We start from the raw sequence: 19,660 nt of genomic DNA, 5'->3' as shown, positions 1-19,660 counted from the left end.
CTACACACTGACAACCTCGGAAGGAGGCACCCGATAGCTGGTAGCTGGTACCTGATACTCCCTGATACTACTAATGGCTAATGGCTAATGGCTAATAGTGAGGCAGATGAATGAACGTCCTCTCAGGTGACCTCGACTGCACAGGATTGATTCACTGCAGTGCCATATGTTTTTGCCTTGCTCTGTGAGCACTTTCGACTCTCCTCCTTCTCTCCCTCTCTTTATTTCTGGTTGTCCCTCTGCCAGACTTCTCTTCCTTCGATTTGCCTGAACCCGCAAGGTCTCAGTCAGAAGATCTCGAATGGTTCGACCAGAGAAGAAACAGTCATTCTCCTCCCTGCCTGCTGCGGCGGTCTCCATCGCTCAGATCTGCTCTCCCGGCATCAGTGCTGTCTCCCCGCATCCTGTCCTTCGGTCCTCGCCCGTTGACCGGTCTTTCACTGATGCCAGTATCCGATCTTGCCAGCCTGGTTTTCAACGGGCCTCGGATGATATACACAGCATCTCCTCGCCAGCCTTACCCTTGCGTGGGTTCATGGGAGCTCTCGAGTAAAGATAAGATGCTGGCCATGGTACAAACTCGCTGCTACACGACTACTAGTAGGTCTAGTCTCTGATACCCCGGTCCATGAACTCCACGCCTGGTCGACACGCTATCGCCAACCAGGTAAAGGATCTCGACCAGGGACACGCGCTTGATGCGTTGGCACGTTTTGCAGCTTGTCTCGCAGATCCATCTTGCAGCATCACTTGCTCTCAGCCTCTCGTCTCACCGGCTTTTCTCGTCGTTCAATTTTCCTTCTTTGCAAAGCTGGTGGCTTGAGGAGAACAGTTCATCACTCACTCTTCGAGCGTCATCGTCATGCACACGGTCGTTTCCCCTTCTGCAGCCTGCCATCACCTTGATGTGCTTTTGTTCTACTAGAACGACCCCGAATACAACACATCTGCTTCCTCAAATCTCCCGTCCCAGCTCACTGTCTGGGGGACCCTCCTTCGCCTTGTGGCCATGCTCTGAGCTTGCTCTCTACTCCCACTTTCTCCCATCGGTGCCGTCCTATCGGCAAGATCAAGGGCTACCGCGCCACGCCGAACCCAAAGCAATATCTCTGTCCAGGTGGTCAGGTCTGCGAACCTGGAGATTGAAGTTCAGGTCGGGCAGCGTTGAACATCCATTGGGCACCGCCATTGGGACATCTGGCCGCCGGTCGTTCACCTGACGATACAGCCATGCGTCAGACGAGAACAAGCGGCATCTCACAGCCTCATTTCCAGATTTTCTGCGACCGCAATCCCGACCGGCTCTACCTGTCCCACCTCTATTGGCTACAATAATACGGTTCTGGTTGCATAGACATACTTGCACCTGCTTTTGTCCCTACTGCGCCAATCCCACGGTACGTTGGCTCTCACAATTCCCCAGACAACGCACGTCATGGTAAGATGTTTGGTCTTCTAGCTGACTGTGGGAATAGATACCCTAACACCTGAGGACAGCCCGATCGTTCTTCACGACTGTCCTGTCCAATCCTTTTGCAAGTCCGGAATCTCCTTGCTCCCCTGCTCCTTTTGTAACAACAGCGCCTCGAAATACTCAATACTAATTCCCGCTCCGCCGCACAAAGCATTATCAATCTGCCGTCGTCATCTGAGCTTTCTGTATCAACAAGAGGTAGCGGCAGCATACACTCGCTCAATACTGGGAGGAAAGGAGGCTTGATTGATTGGAGTGGCAGAATTGTTGCGAACCGCTCTGTTTCATGTTCCGCAACTACGAGCTTCGCAGAACATCGAACACATTTTCCTCAAGGTGGCGTGTCTGAATCCATTTTGCAGTCAGTGGAACTCTCCGACTCGAACCAGCAGAGTCGGCAAAGCGACGAAACAGCGACACATTCATCGATTTTTACCGCTGAGAATTCGGGTTTGGAACGGGGTTGATTTGCACGCGCCAGTATAAAGAACGGGCGGTTAAAGGTAAATTGCAACGTGCCATTCTCCAGCTTCTTCTGACCATGTCTGGTTCACCACCGTCCTTTATTCCTTGCTTCGCTTTGGTATATCACCTTCTTCTAGCGGAGTAGAGCCGATTTTGGCTTCACTGGGTGCAGGAGTGGACGGCTTGGCCAATTCCTCAGTCTACATATCACAACATCCATCTTCAACCTACAAGGAAGGCCAGGTTGAGGCACTCGTGGCTCTGCATGTGTTCGAGCACGGCTCGAAGGTTCTGCAAGTCATGGACACAGTTTATCCCGATCCCTCCGACTCCTGGCATTCCGCGCAGAAACAATTGGAACACGCATTCATTGAACTGACGTATCTGTCTCGACAGTGGCAGCCGTCGGACGACCCTCCTTTCTATTCTTTTTGGATGGCCTCTTCGGAAGTGGACCAAAAGTTTCTCGGCTATTTTGCAAAAGTTACCACTACGGAGAATAATTATCTTTCCAGGTGAGAGGATGGATGTCATGGGTTTTACCAGCTCGATGCCCTGGCTAACTGCTCATTACGCTACTAGCTTTCTCTTCCGCGTCCTTGGTCTCTCTGTCATCCTAGCGGAGAAGCTTCTGCGTGCGCGCCGAGCGAAGCGTCTCGATCCTGGCCGTGACCCGAAAACCAGACATCTCGTCCATCATATCTTATGGCTGGCCCGCGAAGGGCTCGTCATGGTCGAGCAATATGTACTTCCCATGGTGGGCAATTACATTGAGCTCCGTGTCCTGTCTTACAAACTGAAGGCCTCGTTTTATCACGTTTTCGTTCTCTTTCACAACGATCCGCCGGTCAACAATCGAGTCAATCGGTCGACATCCGACTCCTTCTCTCTGATTCCCGATCCTTTATCACCGAAACTCTCTTTCAAGACTCCTCCAGCAGAACCCACTCGTCGATCTCCCAACAGTGGTCGTCAACGGTCACCGGCGATCAGCCTGGGTGGGCCGGTGTCCGGAGTGACTCGTACACCTCCAGGGCTTTCAGTGCCCGCCACACATCCCTACCCGAACGGCTCAACTAACGCCAACGCCACCGCAACCTTCCTTCTTCCGCTTCAAGACTATCGACGTTATGCGACGCAAGCATTCCGCGAGGCCAACCAGCTCGCTGAGGGGCTTCTTCCTGGATCCCACCCGATTCGCCTTTCGGTAAAGGTGGAGTACGTTGCTTATATCTACGATTGCTTGCACAACCCGGAACAGTCTCGGCGCATGGCCAGGACGAGCATCCGCCACGTGTATGAGGCGCAGGAAGGCATGGACGACGACTCCTTCGAAGACGCTGCAGAAATGGTCGGGATCCTGGGCCGGATGATGAAGAGAGGATTGGGCGGCGCGGGCAGTGCGGGAAACCAGCAGCTGTCACCAACAAAAGAGAGGTCTAGCACTAGAATGGGCGATGTCGGAGGCAGCAGAGAGACTCAAGACTCACAGCAGGCGACGACGTGGGTGTAGTGCTATCGTGCTAAAAAGTCTTGGGAGGGGATTTTAATCTTAATAGACCAAAACTGTGCGAACAAGACCATGGTCGAGGCCCGTCGGGGTCCCGTCACAGCCGTCTTATCGCATTGTCGCCCAATCGTGAGATTTAGACCTCCTCAGACAGTTGCGCTTCGCCTGTTTCTGGGTGAAAGAAGAAACACGATCTCTGTCTCCAAGAAGGTCGTAACGTATGAAGGGGGACCACGTGTTGCCAGCATCGAGACCTGCAGTTGCAGCAAGAATGAACTCGCCGACCCATGCTGCGGAATCAATATCATCCCTCAGCCTGCAGGGAGATCAGCCAGGACGAGATATGCATGATGATCGATGAATGCGCAAGGGGGAAAATAATATATATGGTGCGCTGTGAGGTGGTGGTGGAACATGGCTGAGATGTTAACATCAGCCTTGCTTGACACGTGTGCTTCATATACCACTCTTTAAACACGGACCTTGTCCTGCTTTCACCCACCGGGTCTTCACATCTCTCTTGTTCAAGCTAGCCCATCCAGGTGGATTATTGGGACAGCAGAATTTCCTTAGGGCGGGTGAAGAGGTTGAAGAGACGAGGTTGAAAGTCGCCTGATCCACAGCCTCGCGCATTGACATCTGTCACTTCCGTTTCAGGATCGGACATTGGATGGCTGGTCAATAGTCTTCTTGGGAACCCGAGCGTCACTTTCGGCTTTTTCCAGCTAAGAAGAGGGCCAATCTCGAGAATCTTTGCGGCTGTTTCGGTCCGACATTTCTCTCGTTCTGACGAGCGGGCGTGGATTGCACACACACGAAACGAAAGGACAGGGCGCTGGATCAACTGCATCAAGCGAGCGCAACCAGAAGAGAGACCGAGAGGGGGAGATAAGAACTTGGGACGAAATCGACAATGAAGCCGGACAAATACTTGCCCTCCAATTTCCAGCTCGTGGCCCTCGTGTTACTGCTGTGCGCAGCATACGAGGGTCTGGTTGCGGCGGCGCCTGTTCTTGCGACCGAACAGTTTTCAAATCAAGACGACGTCGACCAGCAGCCATCGCAATCTTCCACACCCAACAGCCAAATCTTCTCTCCGCAACCGCAGTACATTATGCTCACGCCGCCCATGCTCCAGCCCGACGGTCAGAAGCAGATACCGCCTGCTGAAGAGGTGGCGCAAACGTCAGTAAAGAAGACTCGGTCCCTGCGCAAAAGGTCGTCTCCGGAGAGGCACACCATTCGTTCCGGGCGATTAGAACAGAGGGCCGAGATCGTAAGGAGAGATTCGAGCAGCGATGAAGACTGGGAGGCTTGGAGACAGCAGTTTCGAGAACAGCTGAGAGAGAGACGCAGACGGTGTCAGATACAGGGAGCGGATTGCTCGTCTAAGTCGAGATCGTGACGATGGCTTGGAAGGATTGTTTCAGTCAAGGCAGAGTACAGCTGGAGATGACACTGCCTAGAAACGCTGTCAACTGCCATCAGAACATGACACGCTTTCATTGTGAAAGGATGCATGAGCAGAGTCTGACCAGGGTTTCGTTCGCATGAAAGCGCGCAGGCCGTGGATGCTATGCAGGAGACCAAAAAGCCCGCCGACGTGATCGGTTGAAGCCATCTTTGTGCTTTAGCACGATGCATTCAAAGGAGCAGCGGTCGATGCGAAAGGAAGGAGTTTGACGGACAGAGACATAATGAATGGGGCGAAAGAGAATCAGAGGTTGTGGTGTGTGTCTGTAGCTTGTATGCATGGAATGCGCAGAAGAGAGCAGTAACTAGTAATGGCAGAGTCCTGCTCCTGTTGACCTGCGATTCTTTCACCTCTATCTGAGTACATTCTCACGGAGAATCAAACCATCAAACAAAAGAAGAAGAATCCAGCAGAAGTTGTATGTTGCTGTTTTGATGCGAGGTCGTACCCCAAAGGAAGCGGGCAACCTTCAAAACAACGCATCTTCTTTCATTCTTGAAGTGCGAAGCGGCTTTTATTTTCCTGCCCGTTGACTGACACTTGACTTCTACAAGTCGGATCAACCTCCCTTCATCTTCTCTTCCTCTCCTTCTTCTCTTTCGCCACCTCTCTCACTCCTCTCTCCAGCGCCCGCGAACTCCTTCAGTAACCTCTCGCGAACGCATCCATCACTTCACCATCTGCAATATCCTTCTCCTGCTCCGGTACCGCGCCCTCCCCACATTCGTCGTCGACTATCCACTTGCGGCGCATACTCACTAAACTCCATTACAGACCGCGCCCATCTAAACCTTTCGCGCTTTTCCTGCGCCAGTCCTCACCTCTACTTCAATTCTCCCTCCAAGAACCCAGCCATGTCGGATGCCGGTCAAGCCTCGCCCAATGGCGGCGGTGACGTGCCTCCTGCCGGAGGTGCCAACGAGCACATGAACATCAAGGTCACAGATGGCAACAACGAGGTCTTCTTCAAGATCAAGAAGACGACCAAGCTGGAGAAGTTGATGAAGGCCTTCTGCGAACGACAGGGCAAAGACATCCGATCGGCCAGGTTCTTGTTTGAAGGCCAAAAGGTCCAGCCACAGGATACGCCTGAAGTAGTAAGTCACGCTTGTTGTCGTTGTCGCCTTCCTTCAGCCCAGCCCGCCTCGGCTTCCTACAATGAGTCATGACGGACGCGAGCTTTTTCTCTTGGACCGATACTGACCATTGTCTCCCTACAGCTCGAAATGCAAGACGGCGACTCGATCGAAGTCCATCAAGAGCAGATCGGTGGCGGCGCTTGAGCCGGCCAGAAAGAGGAGTTGCCGCGTGGTGCGATGTTACTAGTATGGTATCAAGAGCCATCGTCTTATCTGCCGTGACGGATGGGGCGATTTGCAGCGAAAGGAACGACGACGACTACAGCTGTGCCGTCTTGCAGTCATCGAGAGAAGACGCTTTTGCTTAGGTGCATGGACTTATGGAGATAAGGCGCTCAGGTTCCAGATGGATGGTCACTCGGTGCTGGCAAACTTGAATGCAATCAATGAGATCCAGAAACTGCTGACTGTCCATGCGACTTCTGTGCTGCTGTGCTGATTTTGACCTGTGCTCAGTCATTCCTATTGTGCTGCTTCTTCCATCTTCTGGCTCGCTCGTCCACTTCGAAAAGTGACCTTGGCCTCGAAACTAGCTGCCCTTGTGATAGGCCTGAATTCCACGCCGACGCTTGCACGACAACAATGCGTCAGGCACAACGCGAACAAACGCGGGAAAAGCCTTCTTGAATTTACAATCCGATCGCCGGTACTTTTTATATATAGGTTCGACCTGAGAGAGGCCTGTTTTTGCTGCTCAATGCCCAGTGATTCGCAACCGCGGCTTTAAGAGTCTGTCATACTAACACATTGCAGTACATGCATGAAGGTGAAGTGGTGCAAGTGCCATGGAGGTCATGCGTCCCAGACTGCAGCCTTTGCCTTTTCTTCCGCCTCTCGCTGGCGTTCCTGATCCTCTTTTTCTTTGGTCCTCCGTCGGATTTCCTGCTCTCGAACGGCACGGTCGTATTGTCTCTGTTCCTCGGTCTTCTTGGGAGGCTTGATCCCCAAGCCTGCAGCGATCAAGCGACTTGCGGTCGCCGTGGTCTTTTCTGGCCTCCTTCGCTCTCGATCCGAATCGTTGCCCGTCAACGGAGAGGATGGTCTGTAAGCTTGGGGACGACCACCGCCCAGCACTTGGGCAGGAGACCAATCGATACGTTGATCCGCGTTCTCGGGCGAAATGGGCGTAGGTGGAGGTGGAGGCGGCCTCAGTGCCGGGTCTTTGGACATGAGCGGTTTGCGCACGGTGTCTGATCCTCCAGTGGGTGTCTCGGTGTCTTCGAGCGAGGACAAATCGTCGTCATCTTCCCAGGAGTCAATCACTTCCTCCTCCTTCTTTTGCTTTGTCTTTGTAAGGACCTTGGGCTTGGTGGATTCTGCCGGTAGATCTATGTGCAGCTTTCCCACCTTTGTCGACTCCATCTGTAGGAGGTACTTCGACAATCAACGAGAAGAAGTGAGTCTTGGAGGAGGTTTGTCTGCCAGTGGTCCAACTGAGCAGGTTCAATTTCAGTTGTAGTCGCTGTTGCAGTCGACAGAAGGCGTGGCCCTGTGGTACTGTATTGGGTGCGTTAGAACAAGCTCGAAACCAACATCAGGCGGTGCGCTGCGGTGGGAAATCCATTGGGTTCCGTGGAAGTCGTTTCTTTTCACAGGTTCGAGTTCTTGTTAAAAAGACGCATGGGCGTAGGTCGGTAGAAGGAACCGCCCACTCAACTCTCCATGCACGTTACTAATAACTGCCTGGCAGGTGAGGTGAGGTGAGGTCCCCAGGTACCTACGTAGGTGTCTTGCGTACAACGGTCAAAACGTCAATTGCACGCGACAGAACATGACGAATGATGGGATGGAGGGGGGTGGAAAAGCTTGAGCGGGACTCTGGGACTCTGGAGAGAATGACATAGCACCTAAGACATGGGCACTAGCCTTAATAGTGGGAGGGAGCTTAGGGGCTGGTGGCTAAGGTCTCAGGCTAGTTTATTATTGCCCATTGGGCCGAGGATCCCTGGCAGCTGTGACGTTGCCTGAGATGCCCTTAAGCCCCTAATAAACCTTCCAGAATTTGTGCTCTGTATTCGGGCTAGGGGGCTAGGGGGCTAGGAAGGCTACAGGGCTTCCCAGCCCTAACGAAACTCCCACCGCCTTGAATCAAGCCCTGGCAGCAGCTGTGGTTTTGGCTGCTCTAGGCATCCTTGGGACTGTTCTGCTGCTGCACCCCGCATCCATGAGCACTATGAACCTTGTACCTGAAGGTATAAGTTCTACTACTAATATACTACTACTACTTCGAGTCCTCATAGCCATCCGATGATATCTGATCGAAGCCGAGTGTTCTAATATACGGTTGCCTTGACAGTGGCTGACAGACGACGGACCATGTACGATATCAGTATGAGCGGATCAACATGCGAGGCCTAGGGAGCCGTGCCCTTGAAGCTCATCAGCTCTTCAACTTCTCTGGACTCCAAGCGGTACAACAATTCATCTCCGGTCTCGCAACTTCATCGGCTGCTATCTCGGAATCCTCTGTTAGCGTCTCGGACTTTGAACTGTCTGCTCCGAGTCTTTCGTGCGTCTCGAGGGCGGTGGATATCAACCTCCTCCACTCCCTCATCCTCTCTCCGCATCTTTCTCTTCCTCTTGCTCTATTCCTCCCCGGTGCCGGCCTCGGGATTTGTGCCAGGACCCTGTGTCCGCATGGATTTGTATATATGATATTCCTTTCCCCCATATAGTTCCCGGAGCGTGTGGTAAGAGTGCCGTTAATGTTGCCGAATAAACATATATCTATGAACCCTCCTTCTGCGACTCGGCATCCCGCAACCGACCTTTGTTTCCTGTCGTGCTGACACAGCCAGCGGTGGCTGATCTGACCCCCCCAGTGTGCCCCGAGTGATGTCGAGGTTCATATTGCCTAGAGGATTGCGACCCCACAGATGTTCGTTTCGAACTCTGCGAAAACATGGCACCGGCGGGAACGTGTCCCCTTTCACTACATCTGCCAGCATGCGGTCATATGCCGATACCATCGACAATCTCAAGATAGGCAAGCATACCCGTGTGCTATATCAAGGATTCACGGGCCGCCAAGCGACCATGAACGCCCAGGAATCTTTGGAATGGGGGACCAACATTGTCGGGGGTGTGAAACCAGGCTTTGAGGGCGAACATTTGGGTCTACCAGTCTTGCCGTCAGTGAGAGCGGCTGTGGAGAAGCTCAAGCCAGATGCTAGTGCCATCTACGTCCCGGGAAATGGGACAGTTGCTGCCATGGAAGAGGCCATTGAGAATGAGATCCCTCTCATCGTGGCCGTCGCCGAACACATACCGCTACACGACACGTTGAGGATCCACGAGATGCTGCGGACGCAATCAAAGACACGGTTAGTCGGTGCTAATTGTCCAGGCATCATCAACGTCCAGGGCCGCTGTCGGCTAGGGTTCCAGCCTCTCCCGTTCTTCACGGATGGCAATGTCGGCATTGTGGCCAAGTCGGGGACTTTGAGCTACGAGGCCGTGGCGTCTACCACACGCGCCGGCCTTGGCCAGACTTACTGCATCAGCATGGGTGGCGATGTGCTTGCGGGCACCAACTTCGTCGAGGCCTTTCAAGTGTTGGTGGAGGATGAACATACGGAAGGCATAATCGTTATAGGTGAAATCGGAGGCAGCGCCGAGTTGAGAGCGGCCGAGTGGATCGAGGACTATAATCGACGGACAGCAAACCCCAAACCTTTCATGGCCCTGATTGGGGGTATACAGGCACCTCCAGGCCGGATCATGGGCCATGCCGGCGCATGGGCAGCTCCGGGGGAAGCCACTGCTGCACAGAAGATCAAGATCCTGGAGGACGTCGGGGTGACAGTGGTCGACCACCCGGAGAAGTTTGGTAGCGGGATGAAGCGGTTGCTGAATGGACGGTCCAGTGCCGGAAGTCCAGGTGTAGGACGCAATGGAGCCGCTCAGCGGAGAAGCTACCATACCGTGCGGCGAAGACCTAAAGCTGTTGGACCCAGCAGATCTGCTTTAGGACAGCGCCGCACGCTGTACATCAAACAATCGCAAGCATTCGATATGCTGAAGGCCAGAGGGATTCCTACGGTAGACTCTTCTTCCAAGGACGATCAGAAGTTTCTCGCCATCTCCATCGATCGGGAGGCGCGGCAGCCTTGTATAATTGCATCACCCACCACGGATCCCTCACGAGCTTTCCAGCTCTCTCGGAAATTTCCGTTCGCGTACGGCTCAGATGCCCCAACCTCTCCGGGCATGCTTGAGAAGGTAGCCTCGCATCTGGAGATCTCTCCAAACGGTCAACCGGAGCTGGTGAGGCTCATTGCCGAACTCGCCGACCTCTTCGTGTCCAAGGAGGCATTTGTGCTGCAAACGAAAATAGTCATCGGTGACGGTGGGTCCTTGCAAGTTCAAGGCGCGAAATTCGGCTTTGACGATGCGGCGTTCCGGAGTTCGAAACGACAGGCGGACATCCATGCTCTGAGAGACGTCGAGAGCGAGGTGCCAGAGGAAGTGGACGCCGAAAAGGAGGGCATGATCTATGTCAAGCTTGGTGGGGAGGGTAGCATCGGGACCATTGTCAACGGAGCTGGACTCGCAATGAACACTGTCGACGCTCTTGTTGCCCAAGGCGGCCATCCTGCCAACTTCATGGACACGGGCGGCAAGGCCACGTCCGAGACCATCAAAGCTGGCTTCCGAATTGTCACGTCCGACCCACGAGTCAAGTGCATCTTTGTTAATATCTTTGGTGGCCTGACTCTGGGTGATATGATTGCCAACGGCATCCTCCTGGCTTTCCGAGACTTGGACCTGAAGGTTCCCGTGGTGGTTCGGATCCGGGGCACACGCGAGACCGAGGGACAGAGGCTCATCCAGGAAAGCGGCCTCAAGCTCGATGCTTTTGGTAGGTTATCCAACAGGCTGGACCATTCGTAACGGCGCGGCCAAGGCTGACAGGTGTGACAGATTCGTTCGAAGAAGCGGCTGCCCGAGCCATTGCCATTGCAAAAGGGACGCAAAAAATGGAGTAAAGCGAGCATTTCCGATCAACGATTCCACACTTCTATCTACATATATTGTTTGACGATGATCACCATGTTGCATTTTGGAGATGAGCAGTGAGGTAGACCCCTATACCTGGATGGTCAGTAATTGTTGCCTATCGTCTTTCTCGTAGGTGCTCTTGGGGATCAGTATCTATACTATATATTGTGCGCAAAGGGACAGTCCAGGCCACGGTCCTGCGTCCATTCTGTGTCTGGCTCGAATATGTTGAGAGGCCTCCCATATCGAATAGCCTGATTGAGGGCCACCATTCTGGCGGGAGGTTCGACTATGAGGACGTGTTTGCTCGCGAAACAACCTCGAAGGATTCTCAGGGACTGTCCCGAGTCAGCAATCCTCCGCGCTTTGATCGATGTGGATTTAACGAGTGGGAAGGTCGGGCATATCAGAAGAATGAACAACCAATCAGGCTGACGGTTATAAACATGGGTTACATGTCAAGATGGTATACTGAGCGTCCCCGCAACCGGGGGCTGAAAGAGCCGCGGTGGTGAGAGAATATAGTAAGGGATGGATATATATGTATGTCAGACTCCCTTACCATCTTCCCCGTGTCCTATCCTGCTTGGTTGTTTGCCGTGCGTACTCCATCAATGTCCATATATCTATCTATATGTACACATACACGTACATATATATACTACCATCCCCATTAAGCAACACTAACATTGTGTGACAAGTGGGGGAGCTCCTGAGAGCCTTGCAAGTTGTCAGGGACCGCCAGTACAGTTGTGTCCAAAAAGACCTCAAATTGAGTTCCCACGAAGAGTTCTACCGCAATGGACAGTTCATCGGGCCACCCTTTCTTTTCCAATCTGACCACAGTGTCGTCTCAGCAGTTGTCGGGTCTCTCAAGGGTCTGGTCATATTATCTGCTGCCTGCCCTTGTTGCATACCCTCTTCTCTGTCGGGCCTTACGGTACCGGCGCATCAAGGCGTTGCAGGCCAAATACAAATACGGCACCCCAGCACACCCGTCCCTGGAAGGTATGACTGTTGACGAGGCTCATGACATCGTCCGGATCATGCACGATTTCGAGTTCCCGGCCTTGTTCGAAAAAGGATTGCAATTTGCCCTCTTCCGCACCTACGGCATCCCGACCATCAGCGACTTGCTGGTCAAGACGACCCAACTATCTGCCTCCAAGAATGTCCCTCGACGGTATGCCGATACCACGGTGTTACTCTCCGACATGTACGGAGGCGAACCCACGAGTGACAGATGCATTGACGCATATGCTCGATTGAATTATTTGCACAGCCACTATATCAGACAAGGCAAGATTTCCAATGAGGATATGTTGTACACACTGTCGTTGTTTCTCAACCAGCCGGTCGAATGGATCAACCGGTATGAATGGAGACGACTCACAGATATGGAGATCTGTGCCATGGGGGTCTTCCACAAAGCTATGGGCGATGGGATGGACATTTCCTTTGAAGTGCTGCCGTCATATTCCACAGGCTGGAAGGACGGCCTCCATTTCTACCGCGAGCTAGATGCCTGGGCCAAAGAATATGAGAGGGTGCATATGGTTCCGGACAGGAAGAACTACGACACGGCCGTCGAGACACGAAAACTTCTTCTCAGCACTCACCCGGCTTTCCTGAGGGGTGTGCTGACAAGGGTGGTCAGCGCTCCCCTGGATGATCGGCTGCGGGAGGCCATCATCTTCGAAAAGGCTCCTCCGTTGTACACGTCGCTCCTCGACGGATTCCTGGAGGCGCGCCGGCTGTACTTGAGATATCTCGCACTTCCACGCCCCTGGTTCACCCGACCCCAGTTATTGACCAAGGAACCCGACAGCAAGGGTCGAAGGTATATTCTCTGGTGGGACACGATGCCAATCTATGTCAAACCAACCTGGTGGAATCGGTGGGGGCCTGGTGCGCTTGTCAGTGTCTTGCTTGGTGTGCCTCGTCCCGGCGACAAAGGTATGCACCCTGAAGGATTTGAGGTCAAGGACGTCGGCCCGACGGTGTTTGTTGGGAAAGGTGTTAAGGAGATGGAAGCGGGCAAGGAGAAACTGAGACAGGCCAGAACGGGGGGCTGCCCTTTTGCTATCCGACGGAACACGTAAAACAACCCCGGCGACGGAGTGTCAGAGTCAGAGATTCAAGCGATTACACCATGCTGCGCCCTGTGACTCCGGTAGATATACTCTTTACCACAATCGTCCAACAACATGCAAAGCTATCGCACCACAGCTTGTTATCAATAAAATCTAGACGGATGCTTGTTTGGCGGCCATCTCCACGTTGATGTCGAGCATGCCGATGTGAACCGACAGTAGCCGCACTTCGTGATCGGAGGCTTCAGAGTACAAAAGTCGGGGCTATCGACGGCGACGTGGGGTGGAAGGATAAGCAGACTGTTTTCTCCAATTCACAGTTCACTTCCCATCTGCCTCTCGTCAGGTGCCATCTGTATACGAGCGAGGGAGTCTTTGGTGCATATTACCGCAGAGAATGGGAGCAATGGCGGGCTCTTGCAGCAGAACGCTGCTCTCCCTCCCTCGACACTCTCTTTCCAGACCGGCGTCAGTCTCGGCCTCTTCTCTCATTCCCCAGTCCAGACGCCGATTCCACTGCTCTCCCGTCGCGATGTCGACCCTGGCAGCCTTCAAGATCCCGAACATCTCCAACGAACCGAACAGACACTATGCCAAAGGATCCCCCGACCGGGACGGACTGGCCGCCGCAGTAGCTACGCTGCAATCCAAGGTCCCGCTGGAGATTCCCCTGGTGGTCTCCGGCAAGTCCATCAAGACCTCCTCTATCCTCACCCAGAGCAATCCATCCTCCCATGCGACCACGATCGCCAAATACTCCAATGCTTCTACCGAGGACGTCAACAATGCCATCGAGGGTGCCCTCGCCGCGAAGCCGGCGTGGGAGTCTCTCCCTTTCGCCGACCGGGCAGCAATATTCTTGAAGGCCGCCGACCTGATCAGCACAAAATACAGATATGAAATCATGGCGGCCACCATGTTGGGACAGGGCAAGAACGCATGGCAGGCGGAGATTGATTCGGCCGCCGAGCTGGCCGATTTCTTGAGGTTCAATGTCAGATATGCAGAAGAGCTCTATGGCCAACAGCCGCCGTACAACTCTCCTGGGGTGTGGAACAGAGTCGAGTATCGACCTCTGGAAGGCTTTGTCTACGCAATATCTCCATTCAACTTCACGGCCATCGGCGGGAACCTCTCAGGTGCGCCGGCACTGATGGGCAACGTGGTGGTCTGGAAGCCAAGTCCCTCGGCCATCGCCTCCAACTACTTGGTCCACCAGATCCTGCTGGAAGCCGGCCTTCCTGCGGGCGTGATCCAGTTTGTTCCCGGTGATGCTGAGGCTGTGACCAAGGCTGTTCTTTCGCACAAGCAGTTCGCCGCCCTGCACTACACCGGCTCAACGGCTGTCTTCCGCAAACTATACAGCCAGATTGGCGAGGGCATTGCTGAGGGCAGATATAGAGGTTACCCCAGGATTGTGGGCGAGACCGGCGGCAAGAACTTCCATTTGATTCACAACAGTGCGGACATCGACAATGCTGTGGCGCAGACGATCCGCGCAGCATTTGAGTACCAAGGTCAAAAGTGCAGTGCTTGCTCGAGGTTATATGTGCCGTCTTCCATCTGGCCCGAGTTCAAGTCCAAGCTTGTTGCGGCAACCGAGAGTCTGAAGGTTGGACCGTCGGAGGACTTTGGCAACTTCATTGGCCCGGTCATCCATGAAGCTAGTTTCAAGAAGCTGTCTGGTGTCATCGACGCAGCGAAGGATGACAAGGACCTCGAGCTGATCACTGGAGGCAAGTACGACAGCTCCAAGGGCTACTTTGTGCACCCTACAATCTACGAGACCAAGGACCCCGCCCACAAGAATCTCAGCACTGAATTTTTTGGTCCCATCCTGACGACCTATGTGTATGATGACTCGAAGCTGGATGCCTTCGAGCAAATCTGCAAAACGGTTGACAGCAGTTCCGACTATGGCCTGACCGGGGCCATCTTCGCCCAAGATCGCGCTGCCATCAGGTATGCCGAGGAGGCGCTGAGGAACGCCGCTGGCAACTACTACATCAACTGCAAGTGCACAGGTAAGTCGATGACCAGATCCTTGCCCACGTGCGAAACAATAAATAGCTAATTCAACTATAGGTGCTGTTGTTGGCCAACAACCCTTCGGCGGCGCCAGAGCGTCAGGAACGAATGACAAAGCTGGCTCGGCCGCTATCTTGTCGCGCTTTGTCAGTATGCGGTCGCTGAAGGAGGAGATGCTCCCTACGACAAAGGTGGAATACCCTTCGAATGAGGTGTGAGAAAGATGCACCGGACGATGTTATGTATACTCGGGAACGTGTCAGCCAGCTGACATGGATGAACCAAAAAGTTTCGAATTGGTGGAGCGGGATACACAGGCAATGAAATACAGAGTAATGATCAGTTCTCATATATAGGTACCTTAGGTCCATATACCTTTATTAGGTCCTATGTGCGGTAGCTGCTAATAGGGGGAACTTGAAGGGATTGTTGATATCACGTGCTTCAATGTTGTCGCGCCCGGCGGCCTCCTAAACCCAACTCGGAAAGGTCAGGGGCATGAAGCTGTTAGGCGTCGAATTTATCTCCCCGCGGCTTAGCGCCTTCTTCACCGCCTTCAAGCGTGTACTAGTCGTACTGTGCCCGGAGTTATTAGTGCAGCGGCTGTTTGTCTTTCTATCGCGCGCCCGCGCACTGCACTGCAGTGCAGCCAAAACAAAAGGCTTGGCACAGTCGCCTCTCCGTAGTACTAGTAGTAGTCCTACAGAGTGCTAGTTTGTTGATAGAGAGTGAGGCCCATTTCTCTTTGCTGCCCACAACCAACTGCACCATCAACCACTACCACTACCACTGACCACTGACCACCTCACCACCTCTCTCACCTCTTCGATTTCCTCCTTGGTGTACCTCTTCGACTGTCACCATCATCATCTCGCAATCCTTCGATATTCCTTACAGTTCTTCTCCAATTCGCCAATATGCGTGAGATCGTAAGTTTTGGTGCTGCCCGCAGCCTGCGCTACGCGTCTTTGGGCCTGTTTACCCCTTTGCTCTATCGTCACCCCGCCATCAATGAGCCTTCTCAAAGCATCAAGAACTGACTCAATCTTCTGTATAACAGGTTCATCTGCAGACCGGCCAATGTGTATGTTGCTTCTCTCTTTCCTCGATCTCAAAGGTACAAACTGACGGAAATTCAGGGTAACCAAATCGGTGCTGCCTTCTGGTACACAATCCTTGGACGCGACGATAGCATCAACAATGAGCTCTAACAAGTCAACAGGCAGATCATCTCAGGCGAACATGGCCTCGACGGCTCGGGAGTGTATGTGCATGACCATCGGCGAGTACAAAGGCCAAACTAACGAAATTTAGCTACCACGGCACCTCAGACCTCCAGCTTGAGCGTATGAACGTCTATTTCAACGAGGTATATAACCATAACCTGTCCATACTTCTCGTACAGTTATTGACTCTCGCTATTAGGCTTCCGGCAACAAGTATGTGCCTCGCGCAGTTCTCGTCGATCTCGAGCCGGGTACCATGGATGCCGTTCGAGCTGGTCCTTTCGGCCAACTTTTCCGACCTGACAACTTCGTCTTCGGCCAGAGCGGAGCTGGTACGATTTCCCAGCCGTTAAGAGTCAAGAGCAGAGGTTAACAGACATGCAGGAAACAACTGGGCCAAGGGTCACTACACTGAAGGTGCCGAACTGGTCGATCAAGTTCTTGACGTCGTCCGCCGTGAAGCCGAGAGCTGTGATTGCCTTCAAGGTTTCCAGATCACCCACTCTCTCGGCGGTGGTACTGGTGCTGGTATGGGCACGTTGTTGATCTCTAAGATCCGCGAGGAGTTCCCTGATCGGATGATGGCCACTTTCTCCGTCGTCCCATCTCCCAAGGTCTCTGACACTGTTGTCGAACCATACAATGCGACGCTCTCAATTCATCAGTTGGTTGAGAACTCTGATGAGACTTTCTGCATTGACAACGAGGTACGAATCCACCAACTCTGATGTTCGAGGTGGGACTAACATGTTCAGGCTCTTTACGACATTTGCATGCGTACCCTCAAGCTGGCGAACCCATCGTACGGCGACCTGAACCACCTTGTCTCCGCCGTCATGTCTGGCGTCACCACTTGCTTGCGATTCCCTGGTCAGCTGAACTCTGATCTTCGAAAACTGGCTGTGAACATGGTTCCCTTCCCGCGTCTCCACTTCTTCATGGTCGGCTTCGCCCCTCTCACCAGCCGCGGTGCCTACTCCTTCCGTGCTGTCACGGTTCCAGAACTCACACAACAGATGTTCGACCCGAAGAATATGATGGCCGCTTCGGACTTCCGAAATGGTCGCTACCTGACCTGCTCAGCCATCTTCCGTGGCAAGGTCAGCATGAAGGAAGTTGAAGATCAGATGCGCAACGTGCAGACCAAGAACAGCAGCTACTTCGTCGAATGGATCCCGAACAACGTCCAGACCGCCCTTTGCTCCATCCCGCCACGTGGCTTGAAGATGTCGTCGACCTTTGTGGGCAACTCCACTTCGATTCAAGAACTGTTCAAGCGTGTCGGAGATCAGTTCACGGCCATGTTCCGTCGCAAGGCTTTCTTGCATTGGTACACTGGTGAGGGTATGGACGAGATGGAGTTCACCGAGGCCGAGTCCAACATGAACGACCTTGTCTCGGAGTATCAACAATACCAGGAAGCTAGCATCTCCGAAGGCGAAGAGGAGTATGGTGAGGAGGAGGCTCCTCTCGAGGAAGAGGTGTAACTGTTACATCGAAACCACTGACGAGATGATGGGATCGTGATGTGCAATTCGGGCCTGGACCATTGATTGGTTTTGTTTGGCCACCATCCAGCCTTTTTTACTTTGTCCAAAGCGTAGCGGGGAGTCTTGATGGATCAAAGACAGTCATAGGACAAGACGATGCTCGCTTCCAGGCAGCCTGGCCTGGCCTGTATGGCAGCATCTGATTCCAGGTGTCATTGACCGACTAGTTTAATCCAATAAATAGCACCATGACGAGCTCGAAACTCCCAAAGAGTCTCTCATTTTTATTCTAGAGTAGTGGGGGGAGTCATTGAGGTCTGTTTCTCAACCTCCTTATGACAATCCATAATGATCGCAGGATTGCAGCGTGTAGCGTGTAGCGTGAAAGAGGAACACGACGACGTCACAGCTTGCGGTTTGAAACCTACCAGGCACCTTAGGTACCTTATGCGAATAATGTTAACACGAAGTATTTGTACCATTCGCTTTCAACATTTCATGGGCAAACCTCGACCGTCTCCCCCCTGTTTTTGATCGTCATAGCGAGGAGAGGGACTAGATAATATCACCATGGTATGTCAATCAGGACTGTCTGCTGGCTAAATTTCGCCCTGTAAACGGCACAAACGCTGATGGACCGGTTCAGGGCCGTTTGCAAGATGACCTGAAGACGGATCCTCCTTGCCATCCTAGAGCGGTAGATACTCTCTGCACCCTTGGTCCTCTCTCTCTGCTCGCGTTGCTGATTTGGTGGATTTGACATAGTGTGCGATCCAAGGTATGTCCAGCACTGTGGACAATTCCCGGGCGCCCTACACGGCGTTCCGCGATCTGCCATCCACAGGAGTCTATAGCAAGCAAGACACTAATCAAACAATCTTTCCCTCGCCAAAGACTGTTTGCAGAAGCACAACTACAAGGAGGAAAAGTGCCAATCGGCGGTAGATGCCCTGTATGAGTGCTGCAATGAATTCTACAAGCAACAAGGCGACGAGGCTACCACGCCGTCTTGTCCGAAACCGAAGTTGCTGCGGCTGAAGCTGCAGCAGCGTGGACAATGATGAAGGAGATTTGAGATGATGGTTGCGTGGAACGAGGGGTACAACCAGCTTCGAGTCCCTCTTGCCCGGCAGTGAGCTTGATATCTGGACCGTTGCACTTGGATAAACCGCGAATAATAAAGATATGTCGGGCTTCCCGACGAACGTATGTAGCATATCACTTTTTTCTATCCGAACCATCAACCCTTCTTGCGGAGGTCTGGCCAGTTGTACAGCGAATGCAGGCTATCTTCTCAGGCGGTCGTGAGCACGCAGAGAGACCCCGTAGGATCTGAACAAACATTGAGAATGAGTAACCAGGTCTGTTCCGAGACTCTAATGACCACCTTGATGACATTGTTGAAGAAAAAGAAGAAGAAAAAGGAAGACGAAGCAGCGCCAAATATGAGAGACGGAAGTTTTATTGAAGTTTTATTCGCCCATCGACCGTTTCGGGACTAGCGTCATTTTGTCGAGACTGCGCGTCGTGCGCTGCCACTGACAGGACAAAGACTCGAGGTTCTGTTGTCTGTTGTCGCGTGTGAAGTTCGAGTCCAACTGCTGCAAAACAGGTTGAAGACTAGTTTCCCACCGAACGAAGGGCAGTCGACTCAGCAATATCCCACAGGTCTCCGTCCTCTTGTCTCCTGGTGTTTCGAGATACACGAACAATGGCTCCCATCACCAGATCATCTGTCCAGGGCAGGCCTGTGGACCGGT

General features: G+C 53.1%; 8 protein-coding genes across 8 annotated transcripts; 7 read left to right on the top strand and 1 right to left on the bottom strand.

The window, feature by feature from the left end:
* Positions 1–2,239: 2,239 nt before the first annotated feature.
* A1O1_08127 (uncharacterized protein) lies at positions 2,240–3,452 on the top strand (the record flags this gene model as incomplete). Its single annotated transcript, XM_007728989.1, has 2 exons — positions 2,240–2,454; positions 2,522–3,452. 2 exons carry the CDS (start codon positions 2,240–2,242, stop codon positions 3,450–3,452), a joined length of 1,146 nt encoding a protein of 381 aa, XP_007727179.1.
* Positions 3,453–4,524: 1,072 nt separating this feature from the next.
* Positions 4,525–4,848, top strand: A1O1_08126 (uncharacterized protein; the record flags this gene model as incomplete). Its single annotated transcript, XM_007728988.1, has 1 exon — positions 4,525–4,848. A coding segment is annotated over one exon (324 nt), but the record flags the coding sequence as incomplete, so codon positions are not given.
* A 929-nt stretch (positions 4,849–5,777) lies between these two features.
* A1O1_08125 (uncharacterized protein) lies at positions 5,778–6,206 on the top strand (the record flags this gene model as incomplete). The annotated part of the gene is made up of 2 exons (XM_007728987.1): positions 5,778–6,020; positions 6,144–6,206. 2 exons carry the CDS (start codon positions 5,778–5,780, stop codon positions 6,204–6,206), a joined length of 306 nt encoding a protein of 101 aa, XP_007727177.1.
* A 648-nt stretch (positions 6,207–6,854) lies between these two features.
* Positions 6,855–7,424, bottom strand: A1O1_08124 (uncharacterized protein; the record flags this gene model as incomplete). Its single annotated transcript, XM_007728986.1, has 1 exon — positions 6,855–7,424. One exon carries the CDS (start codon positions 7,422–7,424, stop codon positions 6,855–6,857), a length of 570 nt encoding a protein of 189 aa, XP_007727176.1.
* A 1,584-nt stretch (positions 7,425–9,008) lies between these two features.
* Positions 9,009–10,955, top strand: A1O1_08123 (succinyl-CoA synthetase alpha subunit; the record flags this gene model as incomplete). Its single annotated transcript, XM_007728985.1, has 1 exon — positions 9,009–10,955. One exon carries the CDS (start codon positions 9,009–9,011, stop codon positions 10,953–10,955), a length of 1,947 nt encoding a protein of 648 aa, XP_007727175.1.
* A 908-nt stretch (positions 10,956–11,863) lies between these two features.
* Positions 11,864–13,165, top strand: A1O1_08122 (uncharacterized protein; the record flags this gene model as incomplete). Its single annotated transcript, XM_007728984.1, has 1 exon — positions 11,864–13,165. One exon carries the CDS (start codon positions 11,864–11,866, stop codon positions 13,163–13,165), a length of 1,302 nt encoding a protein of 433 aa, XP_007727174.1.
* Positions 13,166–13,688: 523 nt separating this feature from the next.
* A1O1_08121 (delta-1-pyrroline-5-carboxylate dehydrogenase, mitochondrial) lies at positions 13,689–15,402 on the top strand (the record flags this gene model as incomplete). Its single annotated transcript, XM_007728983.1, has 2 exons — positions 13,689–15,180; positions 15,242–15,402. 2 exons carry the CDS (start codon positions 13,689–13,691, stop codon positions 15,400–15,402), a joined length of 1,653 nt encoding a protein of 550 aa, XP_007727173.1.
* A 699-nt stretch (positions 15,403–16,101) lies between these two features.
* Positions 16,102–17,897, top strand: A1O1_08120 (tubulin beta chain; the record flags this gene model as incomplete). Its single annotated transcript, XM_007728982.1, has 8 exons — positions 16,102–16,113; positions 16,245–16,268; positions 16,324–16,349; positions 16,407–16,448; positions 16,499–16,553; positions 16,610–16,742; positions 16,795–17,117; positions 17,166–17,897. The coding sequence occupies 8 exons, from the start codon at positions 16,102–16,104 to the stop codon at positions 17,895–17,897; spliced, it is 1,347 nt and encodes a 448-aa protein (XP_007727172.1).
* Between the last annotated feature and the right edge of the window lie 1,763 nt (positions 17,898–19,660).

The sequence above is a fragment of the Capronia coronata genome (assembly GCF_000585585.1).
Source record: "Capronia coronata CBS 617.96 chromosome Unknown acBCG-supercont1.7, whole genome shotgun sequence".
Classification (NCBI taxonomy): domain Eukaryota; kingdom Fungi; phylum Ascomycota; class Eurotiomycetes; order Chaetothyriales; family Herpotrichiellaceae; genus Capronia; species Capronia coronata.
The sequence above is the reverse complement of the archived record's forward strand: the minus strand, read 5'-3'. Positions and strand labels throughout refer to the sequence as shown.